The sequence below is a fragment of the Globicephala melas genome, chromosome 11 (genome assembly GCF_963455315.2).
Source record: "Globicephala melas chromosome 11, mGloMel1.2, whole genome shotgun sequence".
NCBI classification, from domain to species: Eukaryota; Metazoa; Chordata; class Mammalia; order Artiodactyla; family Delphinidae; genus Globicephala; species Globicephala melas.
Window position 1 is genome coordinate 64,409,364 of NC_083324.2, and position 23,573 is coordinate 64,432,936.

Here is a 23,573-nt window from a genome sequence, read left to right on the forward strand (position 1 = left end):
CTGTGGGCCCCACTTTCCAATTCTCGCCCCCCATGAACTCATGTGAATGGCAGGAGTTGGTCCAGCTACCCCCCTAGGTTTCTGGATCCCAACACACAGTTTTAGCAGCATTGAGTTGAGCCATCCTCCATACCCCAGCTTAGGAAAGTCGAGGGCGGGCACAGGAAGGTGGCCATGAGCAGAGGGTGCGTCCACCCGTGCTGCAGAGTCCCAGCTCGCAGTATCCGCATGGCGGCCAGGCTGTGAAGGATGGAGAGTGTGGGCTCAGGCCTGCCTGTGACCTCTGTCTTCTGTCTGATGGGTCAGGAGGGGGCTCTCCCCAGGACCTCGGGGAACACCAGCCTTCCGCTCAGACCAGAGCAGATTTCTTGTTTATTCTGAATGATCATTGTCAGAGTTCACGTTGTCCTTGGGCTTCTGGATCTAGGAGAAGAGGCCTGGGCTGTGGGGTTGCCATCCTGGGAGGAGAAGCAGGCGTGCCAGCCAGCAGCCCTTAACTAAGCATGGGATTGCCTGGTGTGACTGGTTTTGCAGAGGGTTGTGTCCTGAAGTGCCCCAGTATGGCACTTGAATCTCACTCCTCTTTTGGGCTGTGGGCCTCCTAGTGGCCAGCTCTGGAGCTGGTTACCCGTATCCTCAACAAGCATGTTTTACAACTCATCCCACTGTCTGGAGTCCAGGGAGGGCGAGCCTTCCCCCTGGCCTGGGCCACTCTGGCTGCTGTCATCAAAGACCTGTTCTTTCTAGCCAGCAGAAGAGAACGCTTGATTGTCTCTTGCTGAAGCCAGCCGTTTAGCTGTTGAGTAGCTGTTAAATGCAGGCTCCTTTAGGGGCCTGATCTCCCAGCACACAGAGCCCCTTCTTCACCAGGGCCACCAACAGTTTACAGGGTGACACGTGGTCCCTGGGTTTGTGTCTCTGTACATGTTACCGTTTTTGTCTCCTCAGCTGTACTGGGGGTTTGGTCCTGGTTTCCCCTTGTCCTTGGTACCTCTCCTCCCATGTCTTCCTCCGCCAGAGAGTGAATGGCCTGCCCTGGGCCTGGCACTTCTCTGCTGGGCTCTGACGGCCTGGAGAGAAGTCTCTTCCCAAGTTGTTTGGGGCGCTCACCTGAGGACTATTAGTTGTAATGTCCTTATTTTGTCATCTGTTTTTGTGATACTGCGCCGCTTATCTGCCTGGCAGAGGCACAATCATTCCTGAAGTGGGGGCGGGGGTCACTTAACCCGTGGGCTGTGCCCTCAGGACAGTGTCCCTCCTCTGTCCCCTCTCTGGCTGTCCTAGAAACTATCGGCCAAAACTACAGAACTGTTCCTTCTCTATTCTCTCTGATAAGCTGTTTCCAGCCCCTGGAGCTGGAGGTAAAGTTTGGCCATCTCTGCCTTTTGTACGCGTGTGTATTAGGCAACAGCAGATATTGGAAAATCTGTCCTTTTGCTCCGATGCTGGTGCTGCTGTCTCCTTCTCCCTCGGTGGCAGAAGCAGCAGCTTCTGCTGCGATGTCCGTTCCCTGATGTATTTTCCTGAGTGTGGAAGGGAGGAGGGTGGGCAGGGGAGGAGGGGGGGAGGGCCAGACGTTATGAGAGCGAGCAAGGACTGTGGAGCCGGCAGCAGGCAGCGTGAGAGCCCAGGAGCCTTTAGACAAAGCATTCTGCTGCGGTTCTGGACACGCACACATCCACCAGCAGCAGGCCGGACCACGGCTGCCCAGCCGGGGGATTACGAGCAGGAATGAATCAGCAGCCGGGGGACACTTGACATCAAGGGCATACAAGAGCCCACCACTTAGGTTCCTGGAGCAGACGGCCCCACTCCAGGGCAGGGGAGCTCAAGCAGCCCCCAGACTCGGCATCTCGCAGTGCTGCTGCAGTGTGCATTGGGACCCTGACCACCATCTGTTCAGCAGAGGACAGAGGAGAGGGGGAACCTGGGACAGTGGGTCACCAGGGTCTCCTAGACAACCAAGCCACTTGGCCTTGGCCTGCCTCAAGGGGCAGAAAGTGCCGGGAACAGCATAATGACTTTCACCGTGTCAGGAGTTCTCCGGAGGTGATGTTTTTATAGTTGGTTCTTCTTTTTCCTTCCTTGCACCTCTTCTCCCCTTTTTCCTTTTTTCTTCTTTTATCTGTTCTTGCCCACGAGAACTGGAGAAGTAGGTGGGGTTAAGGCTCAGAACATCCAAGGTCTGCCCGGAAGGGCTGAACTTTTTTCCTCCCTGCACCAGCATGCTCCCCTGTCCTACCTGAGGAGGGAAGCAAATGCATCTCCTCCCCTCCCTGCTCATCCTCAGAGGAGGACAGCAAGCTCCGGAGACCCTGGGAAGACAGTTGCTGTCTTTATCACTCAGCCAAAGAGAGAGCAGCGCAGAATGGGAATAGACTTGAGCCACCACAGCTCAGCTGACGAAGGACCGCTTCCTTTCTCTCTCCTTTATTGGGCTGGGCTTTGTCTTCTTTAGCCAAGAACTGGATCTGCCCGCCTGCTTTCCAGCCGAGCAGGCAGGCCAGTCACGGGAGCAGCCAGCCACCGTCGGAAGAGGAAGATGAACGCCCAGCCCCCGCCACACAGCCCCGCCCGGGAAGGCGGCCCCGTGGACAGCGGCCTGGCCGGGGAGACGCCCCGCTCGCCGGCAGTCGGAGTCTAGCTGGGGACCCGGCTCCCGGCCGGAGCTCCGGCCCATGCGCGCGCGCGCGCCCTCCCGCACGCACCGCGCCGGCTTGAGCCTCTGAGCACGAAGTGCCGGTGGCCATGGTTTGCTTGTTCCGGGACTGCTGGGGAAAGACAAGTAAAAGTCTCCTTTCTCCCCGTGCCGGGTTCCTGCTGCTTGCGTTGCATGCGCTGGCTCCCCGTGACCGTGAACGGAGTCCTCGCTGTGGTCGCTGTGCCTGTGTCCCTCCACTGCATGAAGAGGCGCGCTCGCACCTGACTGGCCTGTGCTGCAAGGTCGCGGGACTTGTCCCTCGTCCCTGGCCCCTTCTGGTGCCCGTGGGGACAGACTTTCTGAAATACCTCCGAGGAGGCGGACGAGCGCCGACCCCGGAGAGCGTTGGGGCTTGGCTCCCCTGATCCCTGGGCAGCGGCCGTGCAGGTGCTGCAAGGCCCCGGAGCAGCAGGACCCAGGGGGGTGCGTGAGTGGGCCGTGGCCGCCCGGTGCCCTTGGTGCACCCACTGAGGAGGGGCCGCGGGGCCACCGCTCTCCCTCCTCTAGTACGGAGTGTGGCTGCTTTATGGTAATGACTATGATGTGGCAGTGCCATCTGTCTTCCTCTGAGTGCCGCTGCTACCGCCTCAATGGTTTTTCCCTTTTCAAGCGTCTGCCGATTCCTCTCTCGTCAGGTTCGCGGCCGCCGGAGCAGAGCGTCGGGGAGTGGCTGGAGGCCGTGGGGCTGCAGCAGTATGAGAGCAGGCTGCTTCTCAATGGCTTTGACGATGTCCGCTTCCTGGTGAGTGTCCAGGCCCCGGGGGAGACGCTCCCTGCTGCCCAGGCCGTGCTAGAGTTGGAAACTGTACGTAGATCTTTGTCTCGGGGAAGAGGGCGCTGCATGGCTTAAACCCGGGGCGCTCAGCTGAGTGTCGCCTGCTTCCTCAGCTCCGCTCCGGACACGGCCCTGTGGGGAGAGCTCTGCAAGTTTGCGTCCAAGAAGGCGTGTCTCTGATGCACCCATTGGCCCCATCCCGGCTCTCTTTCAGACACCAGGCAGTGGGTGGCTCCGAGAATTGAGGTGCACGGGACAGCCGGGTCCCCCTGGCAACTCCCCTTCCTATCTCAGCCGGACACCAGAAGTTCCCTTTGTTCCCCGAAACTATGCCGTGGAGCCCAGAGTCACTGAAGCCGGGAGCCTGGTCTCCCTCAGGAAGGCTGAGTGTCTGGCGGGGCCATGGCCTCAGAGGTGGCCCAGACGAGAGGCTGAGCTGGGGGTGGGAGGGATTGCTTCCTTTTCTGAGCTATAACTTTGCGCGCTCTTCTTGCAGAGCACAACGGCTCCGAGAAAAAGAAAAAAACCCAATGTCTTTTCTCAGGCTCCCTGTGGAGTAGGGGCCTGGCTGGGACCCTGGGCTCTGGATCCAGTGCCCCCTGTGTCAGTCCAGCAAGCAGCTCAGGGTGGGCTGCCCGTGACCATCCCTCTCCTGGAAGCCCTCCCGAGATGTCCTCATGGGTTGGGTCCGGGCTTTGGCTCCGGCTCCCAGGCAGCCCCGGCTGCCCCAGGGCAGGTGTTGAGTGCAGTGGTGACGACAGAGCTGACACGTCTTGTTAGTGCTCTGTGTGCGGGCAGTTGTGGGACAGTGGTTTGCATGTATCCACTCATTGACTCTCCCAGTAGCCCTGAGATGCAGAGCAGTGGAGTGTCTCACTCACACCCACAGCTCTGGGAATTGGTGGGGTAGAAACGTGCGCCTGGCACCTGGGTCCGGGGATCCTGCTCTAACCACCGTTCTGCACGGCCACTTTCTTACTCGAGGATGAGGGGAGTGGGAATGGAACCATTCATACGCTTTAAGTCGCCCTGTTGCACGTGTTATGTCAGGAGCTGGTTTGAGGCTCCTCCTTGATTCCTGGCGGGCCTATCCCCCACTCTGACAATTCCCGGAACACAGTCCCGAGTGGATGCTGAGTTGCCTTCAATCCCTGAAGCAGACCTCTGACCCCCCAGCTCCCTCGCTGCCATGGTTGAGGGGCGGTGGTCGGTCAGCCCAGAGCTCCCCCGCCCTCTCCTGTCCAGAGTGGGTCTCTGTGGGCTTCTCACCAACAAGGTGGCATTGGGTGCCTCCTGAGTAGAGGGCCACCCAGGGAGCTGGCCTGGGGATCCCAGGGGGACCCTGACTGGGACCGCTCACTTCACCTGGGCCGTCTCCATCCTCAGGGCAGACAGCGAAGGCTGCTGCAAACCACCTTTCCAGAACCAGCTTCGGGCCAGTTATTTTTCAGCTTTTAAAAATCTTAGGTTTTAAAATAACAATTTTTTCTAAGTTGAACTGAGTATATTTATAGTTGTTATAAACTAATCCCTGGCTCACCATGTTCTATGGGGAAGGCTGACAAACCCAAGGTGGAGGTGGGGGTTCAGCCAGTGAGTGAGGACACTTGGCCCTTGGTGCTGGGTGTTGAGGGGCCTTCCCTCTCCTAGCGCTGGCCGTCAGATGGGCAAGGGAGGGTGGCTGTGGATGTCACAGAGTGTCCCCTCCCTATGCTTAGGAATCGTAGGGGCTGAGCTCTTGACTTCTCACCCCTCCTTCTGCTAGTTTGGAAAGGCTAAGGTTCCTAAGCCTTGAATATCAAGACTCCTTTAAAAGTGCTTCCCTGTCACCCCTGTGCTCAGATCGGAAAGTAGCTGGGCGGGCCCTGGGCCAAACATCCATGCAAGATGCAGGGCCTCTGTTAGAACGCGTCTGTTTCTATTTGGGAAGGGCACTCATTGAGGGAGGCCAGCAGCTCAGTTCTTCCAGGGCCTTCCAGGCCTCTCCTGCTGCTCTGGGTGCGAGCTGTTCCTCTCTCTCCTCTCGGTTCTGGAGGGGCAGCTGGCAGGTGGAGTCCGTGCAGGAAGGAATGCTGATTACACCGCAGCCTAGCCTGTCCGTTCTCAGACCTCGAGTGGCCTGAGTAGCCATGCAAAGTATCCTGGGTAATTGCATGTAAGTTGCCAGATGGACTGCAAGGCTAATTAAGTTTTAGCAACCAGAAAAAAGAGGAAGAAAACACACAAGAAGGGAGCATTTTTGTTTAGAAACATTCCCTCCTTGCATATGGTATAACTTACATCATGTTAGCTGTGGTATTATCCCCGTGTGGTTTGGTTTCCAATAGGCTGTAAATGTTTCCCTTGGTTTTGAAATACGCTGGAGACTCTTCTACAAGATGCACAAGTGGCTCCCAGGAAGCCATCCAGACTCTAGATGTAGTAGGAACATCTGGAAACTGATGGCTGCTATGGAATCTCCCTGTGGCGGGCTCCTCCGAGCTGTTGTGGGAGGAGTATAGGGCATTTGAGGGGGGTCGCGCAGCTCCCTCTCAACGTGGAAGGGACTTTAACATCGTGTGGTCTCATCATCCCCTCTGTGCCCGAATCCTCTCCAGATGAGCTCTGCCGTGATGTTTTCCCAGTAACAGGCTTCTCCACCTTACAAAGGCATAGCCCATTCACTCTCTGCATTGCTTGGGCTGGTTTAGAGCATTCTTTATATTGAGCCAAAATCTGTTTCCTTGTGGCTTCTGTCCATTGAACCAGGTTTACCTTTTGGGGCCACACAGAACACACTTAAGCCCATTAGAAAATTGAAGACCTCTATCACGGCCTCCTGGGTCCTATCTTGTCTAAGCTCAACACCCTCTTTCTCTTGGCTCTTCCTCCTGTGATGTGATGACTGAGCTGGACCAGCAAGGATTGCACCTTGAACTTTATTCACACCCTCTTGTCTGCAGGCAGAAAGGGCCTCTGATTTGCACAGGGCAGGGGCAGGGCAGCGTGGTCTGCCAGGTGCTCGCTCCCAAGGCTGATGGGACTGACCCCAGACCCTGGGAGAAGGGACAGGGAATCAGGCTCACACATCTGCCGGCCAGCTCACCACACTGGCTCGTGCATCAGAGCCAGTTCCATTTTTTTCACCACAAATCTTGTCCACAGGAAATGGGCTTTCTCTGGAAAAGGGAGGAAATGCAGTTAATCAGCGCGGAAGGAAGGTGATTTGTGGTTGGCAGGTTTTCAGCTCACGCGTGCTGGTGCAGGTCTCTGTATCTGGGACTCGGCTTGCCCTCCCTTTACGGAAGTGTTCATTGAGTAAATGGCGGTGCTTCTCACGCTGGGGTATGATGTGGACATTTAAAAAGGTTTTTAAGACTGTCTGATGTGGAGAAACATTCACCTTGGAGTGTTGAGTGAAGAAATTGAGACACAAAAATCCATGTGCAACATGACCTTAATTTTCAAAAAAAGAAAACATCTAGAGGTGCAGGGAGTGAGCCAAAATGTTTTCCACAGTCAGTTATCTCGGGGATTATGGGTGGCTTCATTTTCTTTTTTTTGGAGTGAAATAGATTTTCTGCTATTTTCTGCTAAAATCATTAAGAAATGATTTCCATTCATTTCTTACAATGAATGGATCTGAAATCAGAAAAGCAGATAATGTAGGAGCCTTAAGGAACTTGACAGATGAGCTGGGAGAAGGTAGCACACAGCGCGATAGTAACAACAGAGCGGCCGAGTGTTAAGTGCTGCCGCAGGGAGGAGGCCCTGCGCTTACCCAGGGTTCACCGCCTGCCGGGCACTGAGCTGGCGTCCAGCCCTGGGGCAGTTGTCCATCAAGTCGCAGACGGGGCCGCTGGGGCCCAGAGGGTGGAGGCACTGCCAGGAAGTGGCAGAGCTGGGACGCTAGCCCAGATCTGTCCAACTTTGAACCCCTGGGTTCTGCTTGCTGTCCTGAGGGTTTTGTAGAGGCCTGCAGGACTTGGAAAGACTCCAGGGAGAGGCCCACACTGTCTGTGGTGAGGGGAATCTGGCTCGAGGTGCAGAGAAGGGCAGGGCCCTGACTGGGCAGCAGAGGTGGGCTGGGCCCGACTGCGAGGAGCCTCGAAAGCATGCTCTGGGGGAGCCCCGAGGTCTCTGAGCCCTGGGCCTGGGAGGCGGGGTCCTGTGGCTGTGCCCTCCCCAGGCAGAGCTTCCCGGGAGTCATGGTGCCGCTTGACAGCAGGGTGGAGTGGAGAGCAGGCACGTGGGAGGTGGTCGAGGCTGGGTGTTGGACAAATTGAAAGCGGAAATGAGTCTGGCAGCGGGTTCGGGATGGGCTGGAAACAGAGACTGAGCCGGCAAGCCCGCTGCCTCTTAGGGGCAGCGTCGGGGAGGCCTCGTGCTCCTCCCATCCATTTATTTCTTCACAGGCTTCTGCCACATGCAGGCAGCCTCCCCCTGTTTTCCTGTCTGTTTCTGAGACTGTGCCAGCTGGTCCCACGAGTGGGAGAGAGATGGCAGGTGAAAAGGACCGAGCCCTGCAAGAGCTAAAGGCGTAAGCTTGGCAAGGAGGTCCTTCTTTATTGGCTTCCCTGAAGCTTTCCAGCCAGGTCCCCAGACCCCCGAGCTTCCCTTCCTGCTCCTGTTCCCCAGATTAGCCGCACTCTTCAGCCCCGGAAGCCGGCTTCATGTGTGCAGCCGGCTGTGCCCTTGGGTTCCCGCCCTGGCTCCCCACGCCCCCTCCTCACCGCAACCCTCCGATGTCCCTCCCTTTGTCTTCTTTCCTCCCCGTCTTCAAGGGGCCGCTGCGGGCACTGCTGTCAGGTTGCCTCCCCGCCTCGACTTCTCTGCACCAGCTCTGGCCCATCTCTGCAGAGCACTCTGGGAGCTGACTGCTCAGTGGGGTGTGGGTGTGGTAGGGGTTCCTGGGCCCCAGCGTGTAGCAGGGCCTGAGAGGGAGAGCTCCCTCAGCCGGGTCATTGGAGGGGCGGTGGAGCTAAGGCTTTGAGAGGAATGTTCTTAGACAAGTGTGGATCCTGCCTCCCGGACTAAATTCTGTGGTCACTTAAGAACTTAGCTCCGCAGTGTCCCAGGAGTTGAGGTGGTTCCTCGTCTCTGCTGGGCCCTTGAACCTTGAGACGAGAGCCAGGCTCCCTTTGGACCCCTTTCTGGGCGCGTGTGCTCTCTTGCTCTCCCTGGAGTTATTCAGAGTGACAGCGGCTGGAATTATTCAGCATCCAGCTCTACGTGCCCCCGGTGCTGCTCTGGCCTTCTCCAGTCCCCTTCACAGTGGAAGGGAGTTTGAGAACTATTTGCATGTCTGTCGATTTAACTAACTGCACCTTAGGATGGAACTGGACTGGTGAACACATCCTGTTGATGTAGCTTCCAGTTGCTGATATCCCAGCGTGAGCAGCAGCAGGGGGTCCCGTGCTGGCATCTCAGCACGTCCGTTGTGTTTGGTTAGTACACGCCCCCCCCCACCAGTGTACAGGTGCAGCGGTGCAGGGGGCAGAGCAGTGGGGCCCGTGTGTCTCTGTCAAATGTCAGCTATAACTCAGGTGTCCCCGGGCATCCTTGAAGCCCATCTGTGGACTCCTGGGGTCCATGGACAGCACTTTCAGGACTCTGGGATTAAGTCATTGGCTCCAGGCTGCTCCTCAAGCAGACAGCTGAGCTGTGGCTGGAAGCTGGGTCTCCTGGGCCCAGAGCAGTGCCTTCGCCTCCCACTCTGGTCCCCATGCCCCCCTTTCACCGGAAGATGCTGAGACTGGGCCACAGGCTCAGCACATCCTTCAAAGTCAGAGCCAGTGGGCTAGGCCAGCGCATCACTCGAGGTGCCCGTCGGGTCAGGCAGACCATTCCATCCGCCCACTCTGTGTTGAGGGCTGTTCTGCAAAAGGCTGGCAAAGGAGCTGGTGGGACCCAGACCGCAGTAAGCTCTTGGCACTGGCTTGGAGCTACCGGAGCCCTCTGGACCTGCAGCTGCCGCCACCACCACAGGCCAGCAGCAGGCGTTCTTGCCTTCCACCCTCAGGGAAGGGCCAGGCCCGCGGGCAGCTGGCTGAAGCCACAGTTAAGGAAACTGGATGGGGCAAACCTTAGGAAAAAACACGGGGTTCTAACTACTCGCACTGAGAACCAGCTGAGAGTCGGGAGAACTGGGCTTCCTCCAGGCGCCCCTGTATGATTTGGGGCAAGTTGCTCTGCTCCCTCCCCGTCTGTCCCTGTCCCATGGAATCTCATTTGACTGCTTCCTTCTGCACATAAGCTCTGAAGGGGGCACAGTGTTAGCTGTGGTGACACACAGCAACGATCGAGACTGACTGTGGCCTTGGCCGTGTGTGGGAACGTAAGGTGGTGATTTCTCTGCAGCGGAAGCAGAAATCAGCTTTGTCCTCAGATCCATGAGGTTAAAGCCTGCTTTGGGTGGTCTCGGATCCAGGCCCTTTGACTCTGGCTGACCTGGGCTTGGCTAGTCTGCACTGGTGATTTGGGGGTGAATATGGCATCTTGACCTCACATGAGGCCTCAGAAAGGCAGGTGTTTGGGGGTGACGAGCAGCAGATGGACGGAAGGATGCTGCTCCTGGTACAAAGAGAAGGGGGACACTGGGGACCTGCCTGGGAGAACAAGGGTCACGAGGGGTGTTGCCTCCCTGAACGCAGGAGGAGAGCCGTCCCTGACAACCCTTCCCTTGAGACTGACAGGGGAGAGGGGTCTGGCTTCTGGAACTAGGAGCTGGTAACATTCGCACTTCATCCTCGTCTTCTTGGAACCAGTTGCTCTCTGTCACCATCGAGTTCTATCTCTCCAGCTGAGGACATGGCTGGGCCGGGTAGGGGTGGGGATCGTTAGGAGAGCAGGGGCTGTGGGTCAAGCCTGAGCTGCTCCTGTTACTGAGGCTGGTGAGCTTTTTATAAGGCCACCCGTGAGCTGGGGGAAGGTGTCAGTTTGGGAAGTTCTATGACCAAGTTCCAGGGAGACGGGAGTCAGCTGGGCCAGGCAGCGGTGAACAGGTGAACACAGGAGGAGCCAATGAGCGCCGGTTCCTGTTTAACCTGGACAGGCAGGTGGCTTTGTTCCTGTTTCTAAGGTTCTGACTTTGTAGGGGATCTGAGCCCAGTTCTTATCCTTTATACCACAGCTGCCTTGTGTGGGGCACATAAAGCCCTCAGCCCCTGGAGGAGTAGACACGTGATGCTTCGGGGAGCATGGCTTCTATTTTCCATCATTATTAAGATTTTTAGGCCACAACAGTGACAGCAGAGCCCTGCCCCTCCTTGCTTCCTCTTCCCTTTCCCAGTGCTCCTTCCCACTCTCCCTGGGCCGGCCCGGGTCTGGGGCTATGGTCTGGGCGAGGAACACTCGTGTGCTCACCCCTCTCCCTCCTGGCTCACCCACCAGTGTGCGCGTGTGGTCACTGCAACCCCGGCCTGGGAAGGCAGTCCTGGCTCAGGCCAGGGTCCTGTGCCATGTTCAGTGACCCTCCCCCCAGATGACGATGCCCACAACAACTCCGTCATTGTGGCCAGTAACATGTTCTGGGGATGGTAGAAAACTACGTGCAAAGGAGGAGCCAGAATGTCCAGTGGCGGGTGAGATTATGGGATGCCCAGGAACTAGAGAGTGTGCAGTGGAAGCAGGTGGTTACGTGTCGCGAGGAGGTGTGTGCACGCAGTATGTCAGCATGTGGGAAAGCAGGTTAAATAAGTCATACATATACCACAATCCCAACTTTTGCTTTTTTTTTTTTTTTTTTTACAATAAAAGCTTAGAAAAATACACTGAAATGCTAGAAGTGATCCCAATCTCAGTTTTTAAAAAATATTAAGCCACTTAGAAGAATTCATCAGAATGGTAACCCTGGGGTGTTTCCCGCCCCCCAGAGGTAATGGATTTATAAGTGGCTTTTACATTTTTTTTGTACTTTATTAATTTTCAGAATTTTTTATAATAGACTTATATAACTTTTCTACTCAGAAAACAATTTTATTTATTTATTTTGTTAATATGAGAGAGAGATAGAAGCAGGGCCCAGTGGAAATCTACAAAATTCTGGAAGGCAGAGAGGCAGCATAAGTATCACATTGAAACAGCCAGGACCCAGGGAAGCTCTGAGCTACCCCCTTGGTGCAGAGACTCTGGAGGATGCCTCGGGCCCAGGTGGAGATGTGGGGGCCTCTCGCCCGCCCACCGAGCTGCTTATCTGCTTAAGGAGCTTTAGCTGCTCAGGCAGGTGCCACAGATCAATACAGCCATGCGTGTGGTGAGTATTGGCTGCTCAGTTCACTCAGGCTGGTACTTCCCTCATCCTCCCACCCTTCCTTCCCTTGATTAGAGAAATCTGCTCTAAAGGTCTTTTTTTTTTTTTTAAGAAAATAGTTTTGTCTTTCTTATTCTAAGTGCTAGCTCCCATTTTCTCAGTGCTTTTTAGCAATTAGAAGTTTTTAACATTTATACACTTGCCAATTTTCAATATTACCATAAAATAAAAATTAGAAAATAAGGTAGAAAATTGAGTGTTCTGCCTTGAAAAACAAAAAAAAGTTTAGTGTTTTATCCCAACGTTGTATTCTCCTTCACTCTGTACATTCCACTTTCCCATTCTTGGAGATAAAAAATGGGGTTAGAAACTTGAAAATATGACAGACTATACAGAGCAAGTAGCTGGTGCCACACCTACCTGGTTGCCACAGCATTTGGGAACTGAGCCCATGACTTCAGGAAAATGATTAAGTAGTTGGAAGCGTCAGTCTGATCCGTGTTTCTAGCTGATGAGGACGTCCTCTTGAGGAAATGCCAAATGCCCTTTAGGCTCACTGACTGTGGTTGCTTCTGGAGAGAAATTTCATCAGGGAGAACACTGCTAGCAAATATTCCCAAGTTCAAGTATGGGATTCACTTGGCAAGAGGTCTCACGGATCGGCAGCTAAATGCTTTGTGTCCTGTGTGTCTCATGTTTACATTTTACCATTCCCAATTCGGAATGGCCTCCCTGAAGACGTCACTCCACTCATGCACTTTCAAAAACAGCTGGAAGTTTCTCTAAGACCTTTGATGACTGGGACACAGCCACACAATATCTGAACTTATTTCCCTCAATTTGAACATCATCCTTCAAATTGAAGTTTGTTTTAATTTTTTGTTGTATTTAATGCTAACCACTAATATTTAATGTTTTAAGGTCTTAATTTGCATTTTCATGAGCGTCCAGGTTGAGCCCCCACCCCCAGCAACGCACTTCTCCCAATTCCGTGCCTCCTCTGTCTGGAGCAGCTCTTCTCACAGCCCCTGGCTCCTTGAGGCCCAAGAAAGGACTGGGAGATGGAGAGGAGAGGGAGGGGCTGCAGGGGAAGTACCAGTGCCCGGCTTTTCCCCTGAGGCAGAATCAGGCCTGGACAGTAGCTCTGTCCCATTCTTTCTCCCCCAAGAGAGGAGGTTTCAGCCTTTGTTTTTTTATGACTCCTGGCAGGAGAAATTGCCAGTGAGGAGAGAGAGAGAGAGAATACTGAATATGGAAATGAGGCTGGAGGGGGTGGGGCAGGTGGAAAGTCTGGAAACCACTGCTGAGAGAGGAAACCCTGTTCCAAGGCGAGTGCAGTTTAGCGCTGCTCTGCCCAGTAGTCACGCTTGCATCAGAACATACAGGCCTTTGCTCAGGTGGAGGCCAGGTCCTGCAGGGGCTGATACGGGCCGTGGTGGGGCCAGAGCAGGAGAGCCCAGGTGCACCGTCTCCTAGCCTGCTTTTCCACACGCTGACATACTGCACGCACACACCTACCCAGGAGGAGGAGGTGTTGTGGCATTGCTCCCACCTCTGTGGCTGGGAACCCCCGCCCTCCTGCCCCCTCTCCCTCAAGGACGGAACCCAACCAAGCCAAGTGTCAACTAGTTGTGTTTCAGATTTCGCTTAGGCGGATAAGCTGTTCTACTTGATGAGCTCCCTAACTATTCACTCACTAGGAACTCGGAACAGGGCCTGGCACATAGTCAGCTCTCGGTAAACGTTAGTGTGGTAGAAAGTAGACAAAGCAGAAGTCCCTTTTCCCCATAAACCTCCTCGTGTAAAGGTTTCTTCCTCAGTCAAGAGGATACGGTAACTTCCAGAATGTTTCTTGCCTTTGAGGATTTGGAGCACCTTATAGTCACCACACAAACTAATCCCACAGAATGTAGATGTGGCAAGTTCAGGAACTCAGGAGGACCCTGCACTGAGCCCAGGACGTGCTGTGGCAACTGTTTGCTTTGATTTTCCATCACATCCTTTGTTTTGGTTTTGTTTCCATTTGCCTCTTTCTCCTCAAAGCTGCATACAGTCCCCAGTTCTCTTGACTGGGGGCTCTGCTTAATGAAGGTCCTGTCCCCATCTGGATCTGGTTTTCCTGGTTGTCAGCCTTCAGTCCAGTATTAATGTTACCCTAAAAGCTTGTGAAGGCTTCTGAGTAAATGTTGGGGTTAACAGTGGGTGTTCAGAATGTCACCGCAGTGACACCCTCTTGGAGGTTCACTTGTCAGGTCCTCACTGAGGTGTCCTCATCATCAGGTAGAAAGTCTGGGCAGACAGCCCCCCTCTCTGCTTTTCCCCATCAGCACACCCTAGATTTGGGCCCAGAATGACTGCAGGAACTCAGCGTGGTGACTCCTAGATTCAGGGGTGACTTGGGATCTGGTCAGACCTGGAGTGGTGCCAGGGCCCAGGGGACCTTCTGCAGGCCCAGGGCTCCCTAGTGTCCCAGCAGAAGGTTGTGCGTGCGGCCTGAGCAGGGAGTCCAGTCTGCCTTCAGAGCCATCTTCACCTGGAGTCTCTTGAGCTTATGGCTTGTCCTCTTTGTGTCCTCTATAGGGCAAAATTTTTGTCACCATGCGCAGGCTCTGGGGAAGCTCTCACACCAGCAGTCACTACAGCTTGGGTACAAAGGTGAGGCCACCAGTTGGTGGTCTGCGTGAGCTTGCCTGAGTTATTAACTTGTCTATCTGTAAAATGGGCATAAGTAATACCCACCTCAATAGAATAAAAAATCCAGAAAAAGTCTTGGAAACACAGGAATTTAGGGTACCTCAGAAGTCATTTCATATCAATGGGAAAAGATAGCTCATTCAAGAAATAAGACAGCCTGCCTGGGAAAAATATTAAGTGGATCCTGACCCTTAAAACTTACATCAAAATTAATTCCAGATAGATTAAAGATTTGATTGTAAAAAATGAAACTGTAAGGGGTAGGATGGGGAGGGTGGGAGGGAGGGAGACGCAACAGGGAAGACATATGGGAACATATGTTTATGTATGACTGATTCACTTTGTTATAAAGCAGAAACTAACACACCATTGTAAAGCAATTATACCCCAATAAAGATGTTAAAAAAAAAAAAAAAGAAATGAAACTGTAAAGTTACAGGAAGAAAATGTGAATTGTTTTAAAAATCCTGGAGGGGGAGATCTTTCTAAGGCTGACAGAACTTAGAGAAGCTCCATGAGAAAAGTGGGTGTGTTCAGGTGCAGGCTGATAGGTTCTGCATGAGCAAAGCCAGCATAATAGTCCAATGACAAACAGGAAAGACACGTGCCTAACTCTTCATAAAGGGTTAATTTCCTTACTATATAAAGAATTCCTACAAATCAAATACAGAAGAGACCAACAGCTCCATAGATAAACATGCAAAGGATAAAGTGAGTAATTCCTGGAAAAGGAGCTGCAGCTGCTCTGCATGCCCGGCCCAGAGCCGCGGGGACATGAGCATCGGGCTGAACTCTGCCCCAGAAGTTACTGATGCTTTCTGGGCCTCAGCTTCCTGAGATGTAAAGTGGGGTAACAGTGGTCCCTATTATTCAATGGTTTAGCAGGTGCAAAGCATGGAAAACATGGAGGAGGGCAGTAAGTGCTATGTAAGTGCTTGGTAGATAAAATGTGAAAAGATGCTTGAGTTCATCTATGAGCGGGATGATCTTGTGATAAGAAATGTGCAGTGGTAAGCCACTTCTGCACAGTGCTGCACTGATAGGAGCATAAATATGTCAGACTCCTAAATACACATACCCTTTGTCCAAGCGATTTCTGTTCTTTTTTTTAATCCTTTTTTGAAAAATTTAAATCAAAATATAATTGACATGCAATATTATATTAGTTTCAGGTGTACTCATAGTGATTTGACATTTGCATACATTATGAAATGATCACAATAAGTATAGTAACCATCTGTCCCCATACAATGTTATTATAATATTGACCATACTCCTTATGCTGTATATTACATCCCTATGGCTTATTTATTTTGTAACTGGAGGCTTCTACCTCTTAATCCCCTTCACCTATGTCTTCCCCCCACCACCTCACCCAGTTCCCGTCTGGCAACCACCTGTTTGTTCTCTGTATCTATGAGTCTGTTTTCATTTTTTAGAGCCCACATATAAGTGAGATTATATGGTATTTGTCTTTCTCTATTTCACTCAGCATAATGCCCTCTAGACCCCATCCACACTGTCACAAATGTTAAGATTTCATTCTCTTTTTTATGGCTGAGTACTATTCCTGTGTGTGTGTGTATACACCACACCATTCATTCATCTGTCAGTGCACCAGTTTACAGTCCCACCAACAGTGCACGAGAGTTCCCTTTTCTCTACATCCTTGCCAACACTTACTTGTCTTTTTGATAGTAGCCATTCCGACAGCTGTGAAGTGATATCTTACTGTGGTTTTGATTTGCATTTCCCTAACAATTAGTGATACTGAGCATCTCTTCATGTGTCTGTTGGCCATCTGTATGTCTTTGGAAAATTTTCTGTTCAGATCCTCTACCCATTTTTTAATCGAGTTGTTTAGTTTTTTTATGTTGATTATATGAGTTCTTTGTATATTTTGGATATTAACCCTTTATCTGATACATTGTTTGCAAATATCTTCTCCCATTCAGTAGGCTGCCTTTTCATTTTGTTGATAGTTTCCTTCACTGTCTGGATGCTTTTTAGTTTGATATAGTCCTATTTGTTTATTTTTGCTTTTGTTTCCCTTGCCTGAGAAGACAGATCCAAAAAATATTGCTAACACTGATGTCAGAGTGTACTGCCTATGTTTTCTTCTAGGAGTTTTATAGTTTCAGGTCTTACATTCAAGTCTTTAATCCATTTTATGGTATGAGAAAGTAGTCCAGTTTGATTATTTTGCAGGTAGCTGTCCAGTTTTCTGAACACCATTTATTGAAGAGGCTGTCCTTTCCCCATTGTATATTCTTGCCTCCTTTGTCATAGATTGACCGTATAAGCGTGGGCTTATTTCTGGGCTCTCTGTTCTGTTCCACTGATCTATGTGTCTGCCAGTGCCATACTGTTTTGATTACTGTAGCTTTGTAGTATAGCCCGAAGACAGAGTGATGCCTGCAGCTCTCTTCTCTCTTGAGAATGGTTTGGCAGCAATCTCTCTTGATAACCACCATAGAAAAGATGCACATACAGGGAGGTTCATGCAGCACCATTTGTAAAAGCAGAAATTGGAAACAATTGTCCTTCAACGGGGAACTGGTTTAGCAATTTATAATATGTCCATAATCTGGATGATTATGCAGCTTTAAAAGAAGAGACAGGTCTCCATATACTGAGTGACCTCCTGTATATACTAAGTAGTTAAGAATGAGGTGTTGAACAATGTGTACAACAATCACATTTGTGCGAAAATGAAGCATGCACATGTGTGTATGTGCCCAGCTGGGCTCTGGAGGGACGTCCAGGAAAGTGGTAACAGTTGCCCTTGGCAGGGGTGGACACTGTGGCTGAGGGACAGGGCAGAACCCATGATTTTTCATGTATCATAATCTGAAAAAACCTATCTTGTGGCACCATTGTGAGTAATAAAAGACACCATGATAGGGGTTAGGAGTGGTGAGTACAGTCAGACTGCCTCAAATCCTAGCTCCACCATGAGATGTGTGACCTCAGACGTGTTTCTGACCTCTGTGTGTCTGTTTCCTTATCTGTAAATTGAGGATTCCAGTAGAACCTAACATAGGATTGTGAGCCTGAAATGGGATGGTGCAGAGAAAAGCTTTCCGTCCCTGTCATTCAGCAAGAACACAGCAAACACCAGCCATTCTCCTCGTCGTCACTGCCATGCTGGGCTTCTTCGCTCTCAGCTGCTCCCTTGGGGAGAACTGCCCCACGTTGGCTGAGCCCCAGCCCCCCCTCCTCTCTCAGGCAGGTCCCCACTTTGAGACTCCTCTCCTCCTCGGGGTGAGGCAGGCTTCTTGGGTGCCTGCCCCTGCCGCCGGCCCAAGGTGGATGTTACTGCCGCTTTAAATCACAAAATCACATCTGTGAGGAATCTGGGGATTAATCCTCCTGTTCTTCACCTTGGGGGGTCATGAAACCTGCTCCCAGGAAAATGCACATCAGCCCAGGTGGGTGAGGGCCTGTGCCCGGCCCTGCCTGCTCCAGCCCGGGTCAGCGCCCTGGGAGCCGCTCGGGCTGGGCGGGCAGCCTGGGCAGGTTTGTCTTCCTGCTGCATGCGGCTGCTTGCTGCCTGGCCTGGCCTCGCGGGGCGCCCTGGGGCTCGTTCTCTCGTGGTGCCTGTGGCGAAGGAGAAGAACGTGGTAAGGGGCCATGACAGGCTGACATGACGCCCTGAGGGAGCCAGCGGCCTTGTCCAGGAGGCCCTCATGTTCTCCTTTCTGCTCTTAGGGGCCTAATGTGATGGAAGATCAAGACCTGCGGGAAATCGGCATCAGTGATGCACAGCACAGGCGGAAGCTGCTCCAGGCTGCGCGGTCCCTGCCCAAGGTGACCACCGACAGTTCTGTGGCCTCAGCCTTTGCCAGTGGCGGGGCGGGGCTCAGGGGATGTGCAGGTCACTGTGGGGGCCTGCCCCTCATCCCGGGAGCCCCAGCGGGGAGGACAGTATCCTGTTTACTTCTTTGCCACATCCCAAGGCCAGCAGAGCACTAGGGACAGTCAGGACGTAGTCCGGCCTCAGGAACGGCATTGCAGGCATCTGCCTGGCGCAGAGCCTGGTGCCCACAGGCTTGCCCTGTCGCCTGAGACCAGGCCCTCCCCAGGAGGCCCGGGGCCCTCGGGGCAGCAGAGGAAGCAGTCTCTGCCTCCTGGGGAGCTGTGGCTGGTAGGCCTGAGCCTCTCCTCAGCTCTGCTGGCACAGAGTCCCCTTGTCTCTTCCACTTGCCCAGAGCTCAGGAAGCACTAATGAGTCCTAGCAGTGAGGCCAGTGGCCGCTTCACAGACACACACCATTTTCTTGTCCTACCAGGTCTGTGATCTTGTCAGAGCACAGTAGGGGCCTCCACAAACCCTCCTCCCCAACTAGCCTTACCTGACAGGGCACCTTTCCCAGACCTGGGGTACCCTGGCAGTCCCCAGATGGGGCCCGAGACCAGAGCTGAGGTAGAGAAGGCTGTGTGAGTGGAGCGACTCGGGGATGCTAGGACACAGGCCCCTCGTTGGTCCTCAGGAGCTGTCCCATACCTACTCCAGCCTCAGCCTCAGCCTCTGTTGTGGTCTGAGTGAACCGGCCTGCGTCCCCATGGTCCCCAGGGTCCTCGTCCCAAGTGCTGAGATGTTAGTCCCGCCTCCTGCCCTCGCCCCACAGGTGAAGGCTCTGGGCTATGATGGGAACAGCCCCCTGTCAGTGCGCTCCTGGCTGGTCTCCCTGGGCCTGCAGGACTATGTCCCTTCCTTCCTGTCGAGTGGCTACAGCTCCATTGACACTGTGAAGAACCTCTGGGAGCTGGAGCTTGTCAACGTGAGTACAGCCCTGCTGTGAGTGTCCCTGGGCTGCCAGCATGGCCCGTGGGGGTGAGGGCTGGGGGCTGGGGCCCCAGTTGCCGCCTGACCTTCCTCTCCCCGCCCCTGCCCAGGTCCTAAAGGTGCACCTGCTCGGCCATCGCAAGCGCATCATCGCCTCCCTGGCAGACAGACCCTACGAGGAGCCGCCCCAGAAGCCCCCCCGGTTTTCCCAGCTGAGAGTGAGTTGGGGCGGGTGGGAAGGGATGTTTGTATGTGCTGTGTGTTGTTAGGAACTGAGGAGAATTCTTTGGGAGTTCTTCAGAGACAGCGTCACCTCTGCAGTCGAGGAGCAACTGATCCCTCCCTTCCCAGTGTTGGGGCCAAATGTTGGCAAAAGTAGGAAAACAAATACCCAAATCCCAGACGGCTGGGGCCATGTCTGAACGTCCGGTTGAGCTGTGCCCGGGGTGGTGGGCAGGGGTGGGTCAGAGGGGCCCCCTCTCGGGCAGCCTGACGTGAACCCGAGACAAAGCCTGGAACACACGGAGGGACCAGGGCCCTCCCCATCTTCTGAAGGAAAATCCCTGTGATTTTAAAAACCTCAGAGATGCTTTGTTGCTCAAGGCAGGTAATCTCTGACTGAAAAGTGGGTTAGACTGTGAGCCTGTGGTTCAGGATGAGTCTCCCCAAACCCGTGGAGCTGCGTGGCTGCCAGTGGATGGGGTGGGCCCTGGGCTCCAAGCCTCAGCCCGTTTATGGCAGCCTCAAAGTGGGCGTTATTTTATCCTCCTCTTACGCATGAGAAGGCTGGGGCCCAGGCTGGTTCTGAGGACCAGACTCAGCTGACATTCAGATATGGAAAGTGAAGACTGATTCATACTCTTTGTGAGGCCTCTGGGTGCCAACCAGCAGTGCTATGTGTTTTCTTAGGAAAGACTTTTGGATTTGGTCACATGCCCCCAGGACCTGCGATCAGTTGTGACAGACGATTTTATAAACTAGAGATCGCCTCCCAGCCCTAAACCAGGCCGGAGGGTGCTCTCGTCACCCGGGTGCTCACCTGCAGGACCCGGCTGTTAGGGGTTCCTGGCTGGAAGAATCTGGTCACTTTGACTGTACCCACGGTGGGCCCAGCGGCCCGTTTCCACACTGGGTGCTGGCCTCCAGCTCGTGCCTGTTCTCACTGATTCTCCTGCCCAAGCTGGGCCCTGACAGCCCGAGGATTGGCTGACACCTACAGCCTAAGGACTGGCCTGATGAGTCTCAAATCTCACCTGGATTTCTTCCCGCTGCAGTGCCAAGACTTGCTCTCGCAGACGTCGTCCCCCCTGAGCCAGAATGACTCCTGCACCGGCCGGTCGGCTGATCTGCTGCTGCCTTCTGGGGACACGGGCAGGAGGCGGCACGACAGTCTCCAAGACCCTACGGTGCCCTCTCGGGCCGAGCGCTTCAGGATCCAGGTGGGCGGGAGGGAGCCACAGACGGGGTCCCCTCATTCCTCTTGGCAGGACAGGGCTCCCAGCCCACCGCCCAGGGCACTGCTTTCAGGGCTCTCGCATTTATTCGACTTGCCCATCCTCCCTCCCGCCTTGCACGGACCGCAGGCTTTTTGTCTCGCCCCCGTCTTGGCCTGTTAGACACAGATTGCTGGGTGTCCCTTGTCCCCGCAGGGTGAGCCCTAGCTTCGCTCTGTTTTCTCTCGTGACTCATATTTCTCGGTTCTGGCCTCTGGGGATTCCCCTCACCTTTCCACAAGTACGACCATGAATTTTACAAGATTTAAAAAACACATCGTCCAGCAGTTTTAGTTGCTCTGTATTGAGAGACTTTGCATATTGCTGGGAATGGAAGTCATAAATTTCCTGAATTTTCCCCTCCTCCCCATTCCTTCCACCAGCAGCCTAGTTAAGGACCCCATCGCCTGGCACCTGGCCCGTGGTGGCCTCCCACCCCTCCCCCACACCCCAGCTCCTGCCATGAGGATCCCTGTCAAGTGCATCCCTGGCCACGGATACTTCCCCGACTCCCCACCCCAGGATCAGATCTACACCCATCTCAGACACCAGAGCCTTCCCTGCTGAGCTGCTCCCGGGTGGGCGGGCAGCTGAGGTCCCTGCTTCACCAGTTCTCTGGCATAGACAGGCCTCACCTCCGCCCCAGCGCATTGGAATGGCTTGTCTGCCTCCGGCCTGGAGCTCCCGGAGGTAGAACCCGGGAGGGAGCCTGGGAACCCCTTGAGCAGGCGAGCTGACCTGTGACCCCACGTGTTCTGCAGGAAGAGCACCGAGAGGCCAAGCTGACCCTTCGGCCCCCAAGCCTGGCTGCCCCCTATGCCCCTGTGCAGAGTTGGCAACACCAGCCGGAGAAACTCATCTTCGAGTCCTGCGGCTATGAAGCCAATGTGAGTAGCCTCTGCCCTCCCAGCCTGGCCAGTCTCCTGCTTTCCATGCTGGCCGGACCCAGGGCCCCCGTGGTGTTCTCCACTCCTCAGCTGCTCCCAGCACCTGGGGGAAGGGGGACTCACCGGCCAGGATGGGGGAAGAGAGTCACTGGGAGAGGGAGCCCCCTGACTGTGGTCCCAGATTGGCTGGTGGCCCTGTGTGGTAACGCAGGACTCCTAAGCCGGGCCACTGCTCGCTCCCACAGTATCTGGGCTCCATGTTGATCAAAGATCTACGAGGGACAGAATCCACGCAAGACGCCTGTGCCAAGATGCGGGTAGGTTACCGTGGGGGCGGCCAGGACGCAAGGCAGCGGGTGGCGGCACCGCCTGCAGCCATGGGGGCCCTGCCACGCTGCGTGCGGCTGAGGGAGGCCCCGAGAAGGTGAGTTGACAGGCCTCCCGTTTCCTGTAGAAATCCACGGAGCACATGAAGAAGATCCCCACCATCATCCTCTCCATCACCTACAAAGGTGTCAAGTTCATCGACGCCTCCAACAAGGTGTGCTTCCCACAGCTGCTGTTGAGGGAGGAGGGGGCACCCTTCCTCCCCACACACACCCCCCTCCTGGTCAGCTGGGTATCTTCCCTAGGGGGGGGTACTTGTCTCTCACGCACCCACGTATCCTGGTTCCCAGGGCCCCGCCCGAGGGACAGCTTATCTTCCCCAGCATGGGCTCCACTGGCCACTTACCTGCTCATGGGCCTTTAACGCTGTGATGCACTTAGTGAGCTTAGGGCACCCCCAGGCCCTGTGCTTGGGATCCCACCTGGAGAGCAGAGTGGGCTGGGTGTGAACATGTGCTCCCTCAGTTGCCATGGTCAAGGGTGGAGATCCCAACCCTAAATCAGACAAGGTGAGGTGCCACCCCCACCCCCACCGCGAAGAGATGGGGAAGTGGTGCTTGGCTGACGCTAGGATGGGACAGGAAGGTGGCAATGGTGAAGGGACTAGGGTGTGCCCTCAGGGAGCCCAAGAATTCCAGACCCTGTTTTCCCTGCAGAACGTCATCGCAGAGCACGAGATCCGGAACATTTCCTGTGCAGCCCAGGACCCAGAGGACCTCTGTACCTTCGCCTACATCACCAAGGACCTGCAGACCAGCCACCACTATTGCCACGTTTTCAGCACGGTGGACGTGGTGGGTGGAGTCCGCAGCTGGGCACGGTGGGGGGTCCTGCGACAGCCCCAGTGCAGTGGGTCCTGGCACCCGGCTGGCACTTAGCAAAGGTCTGTTCAAGAATGAACATCACTCCAGCCCCCTCTATCTGGCACTGAGACTAAAGCACACAGGATGACAGTGGCTCGTCCAGGGTTCTAGTTGACAGAGGCTTTCCTGCTTCCGGCTGCGTGTCTGTCAGGTCAGCCAAGGCTTCATCTCCCTAGGCTCTTGGTCGACCATCCATCCTAACTCCCGCCCTCCAGCTGGGCCATCTCCCTGAAAAGCCCTCCAGCTCCCTCTTGGGGACAGTAAGTTTTCTTCGCCCATATCCCAGCTTAGGTGGGGTTCTGGCGCTGCTGGGCTGAGGGGAGTGGTCACACGTGCTGCCCACAGGGAGTGGATGAGTGACCATGGTGGCTGCCCTGAGACAACACCTTTGTCCAGGTCCCTGCTGCCCCTGTGAGAGTAGCTGGTTCCAGGGTCTTCCCGGCCTCGCCCGGGAGCTCTGTGCTTGCAGCCTCCTGGCTCTGCCACTAGCTAGCTGTGTGACCCCGGCTCCTCGTCCGCGCAAAGGGGATAGAGTGTAACCGACTTCACGGGGTGGTTCTGAAGATGAAATGAGGAAATCCTCCCAGGACACATCCTTCCCGCTACTCTTACCTGTAGCTCATCTTCCCACATCAGTCAGTTCTGCTGTAACGTGGCGTCTGTGCTCCTAGAGAGCACCACACCCTGAAACCACACGGGAAGCACCAAGGCTCATGGGGAGATGAGGCAGGGGGCACAGCCTTCAGGAACCTAAT

General features: G+C 54.4%; 1 protein-coding gene across 1 annotated transcript in view; it reads left to right on the forward strand.

Moving 5' to 3' along the window:
• The window catches only part of ANKS1A (ankyrin repeat and sterile alpha motif domain containing 1A), a 188,062-nt gene that overhangs the window by 158,757 nt on the left and 5,732 nt on the right, over nucleotides 1-23,573 (forward strand). Inside the window, 9 exon segments of the mRNA XM_060308659.1 lie at nucleotides 3,337-3,443; nucleotides 18,112-18,210; nucleotides 19,031-19,183; nucleotides 19,299-19,406; nucleotides 20,463-20,627; nucleotides 21,443-21,568; nucleotides 21,814-21,885; nucleotides 22,023-22,109; nucleotides 22,612-22,749. Of these exon segments, the coding sequence (XP_060164642.1) occupies nucleotides 3,337-3,443; nucleotides 18,112-18,210; nucleotides 19,031-19,183; nucleotides 19,299-19,406; nucleotides 20,463-20,627; nucleotides 21,443-21,568; nucleotides 21,814-21,885; nucleotides 22,023-22,109; nucleotides 22,612-22,749 (1,055 nt within the window).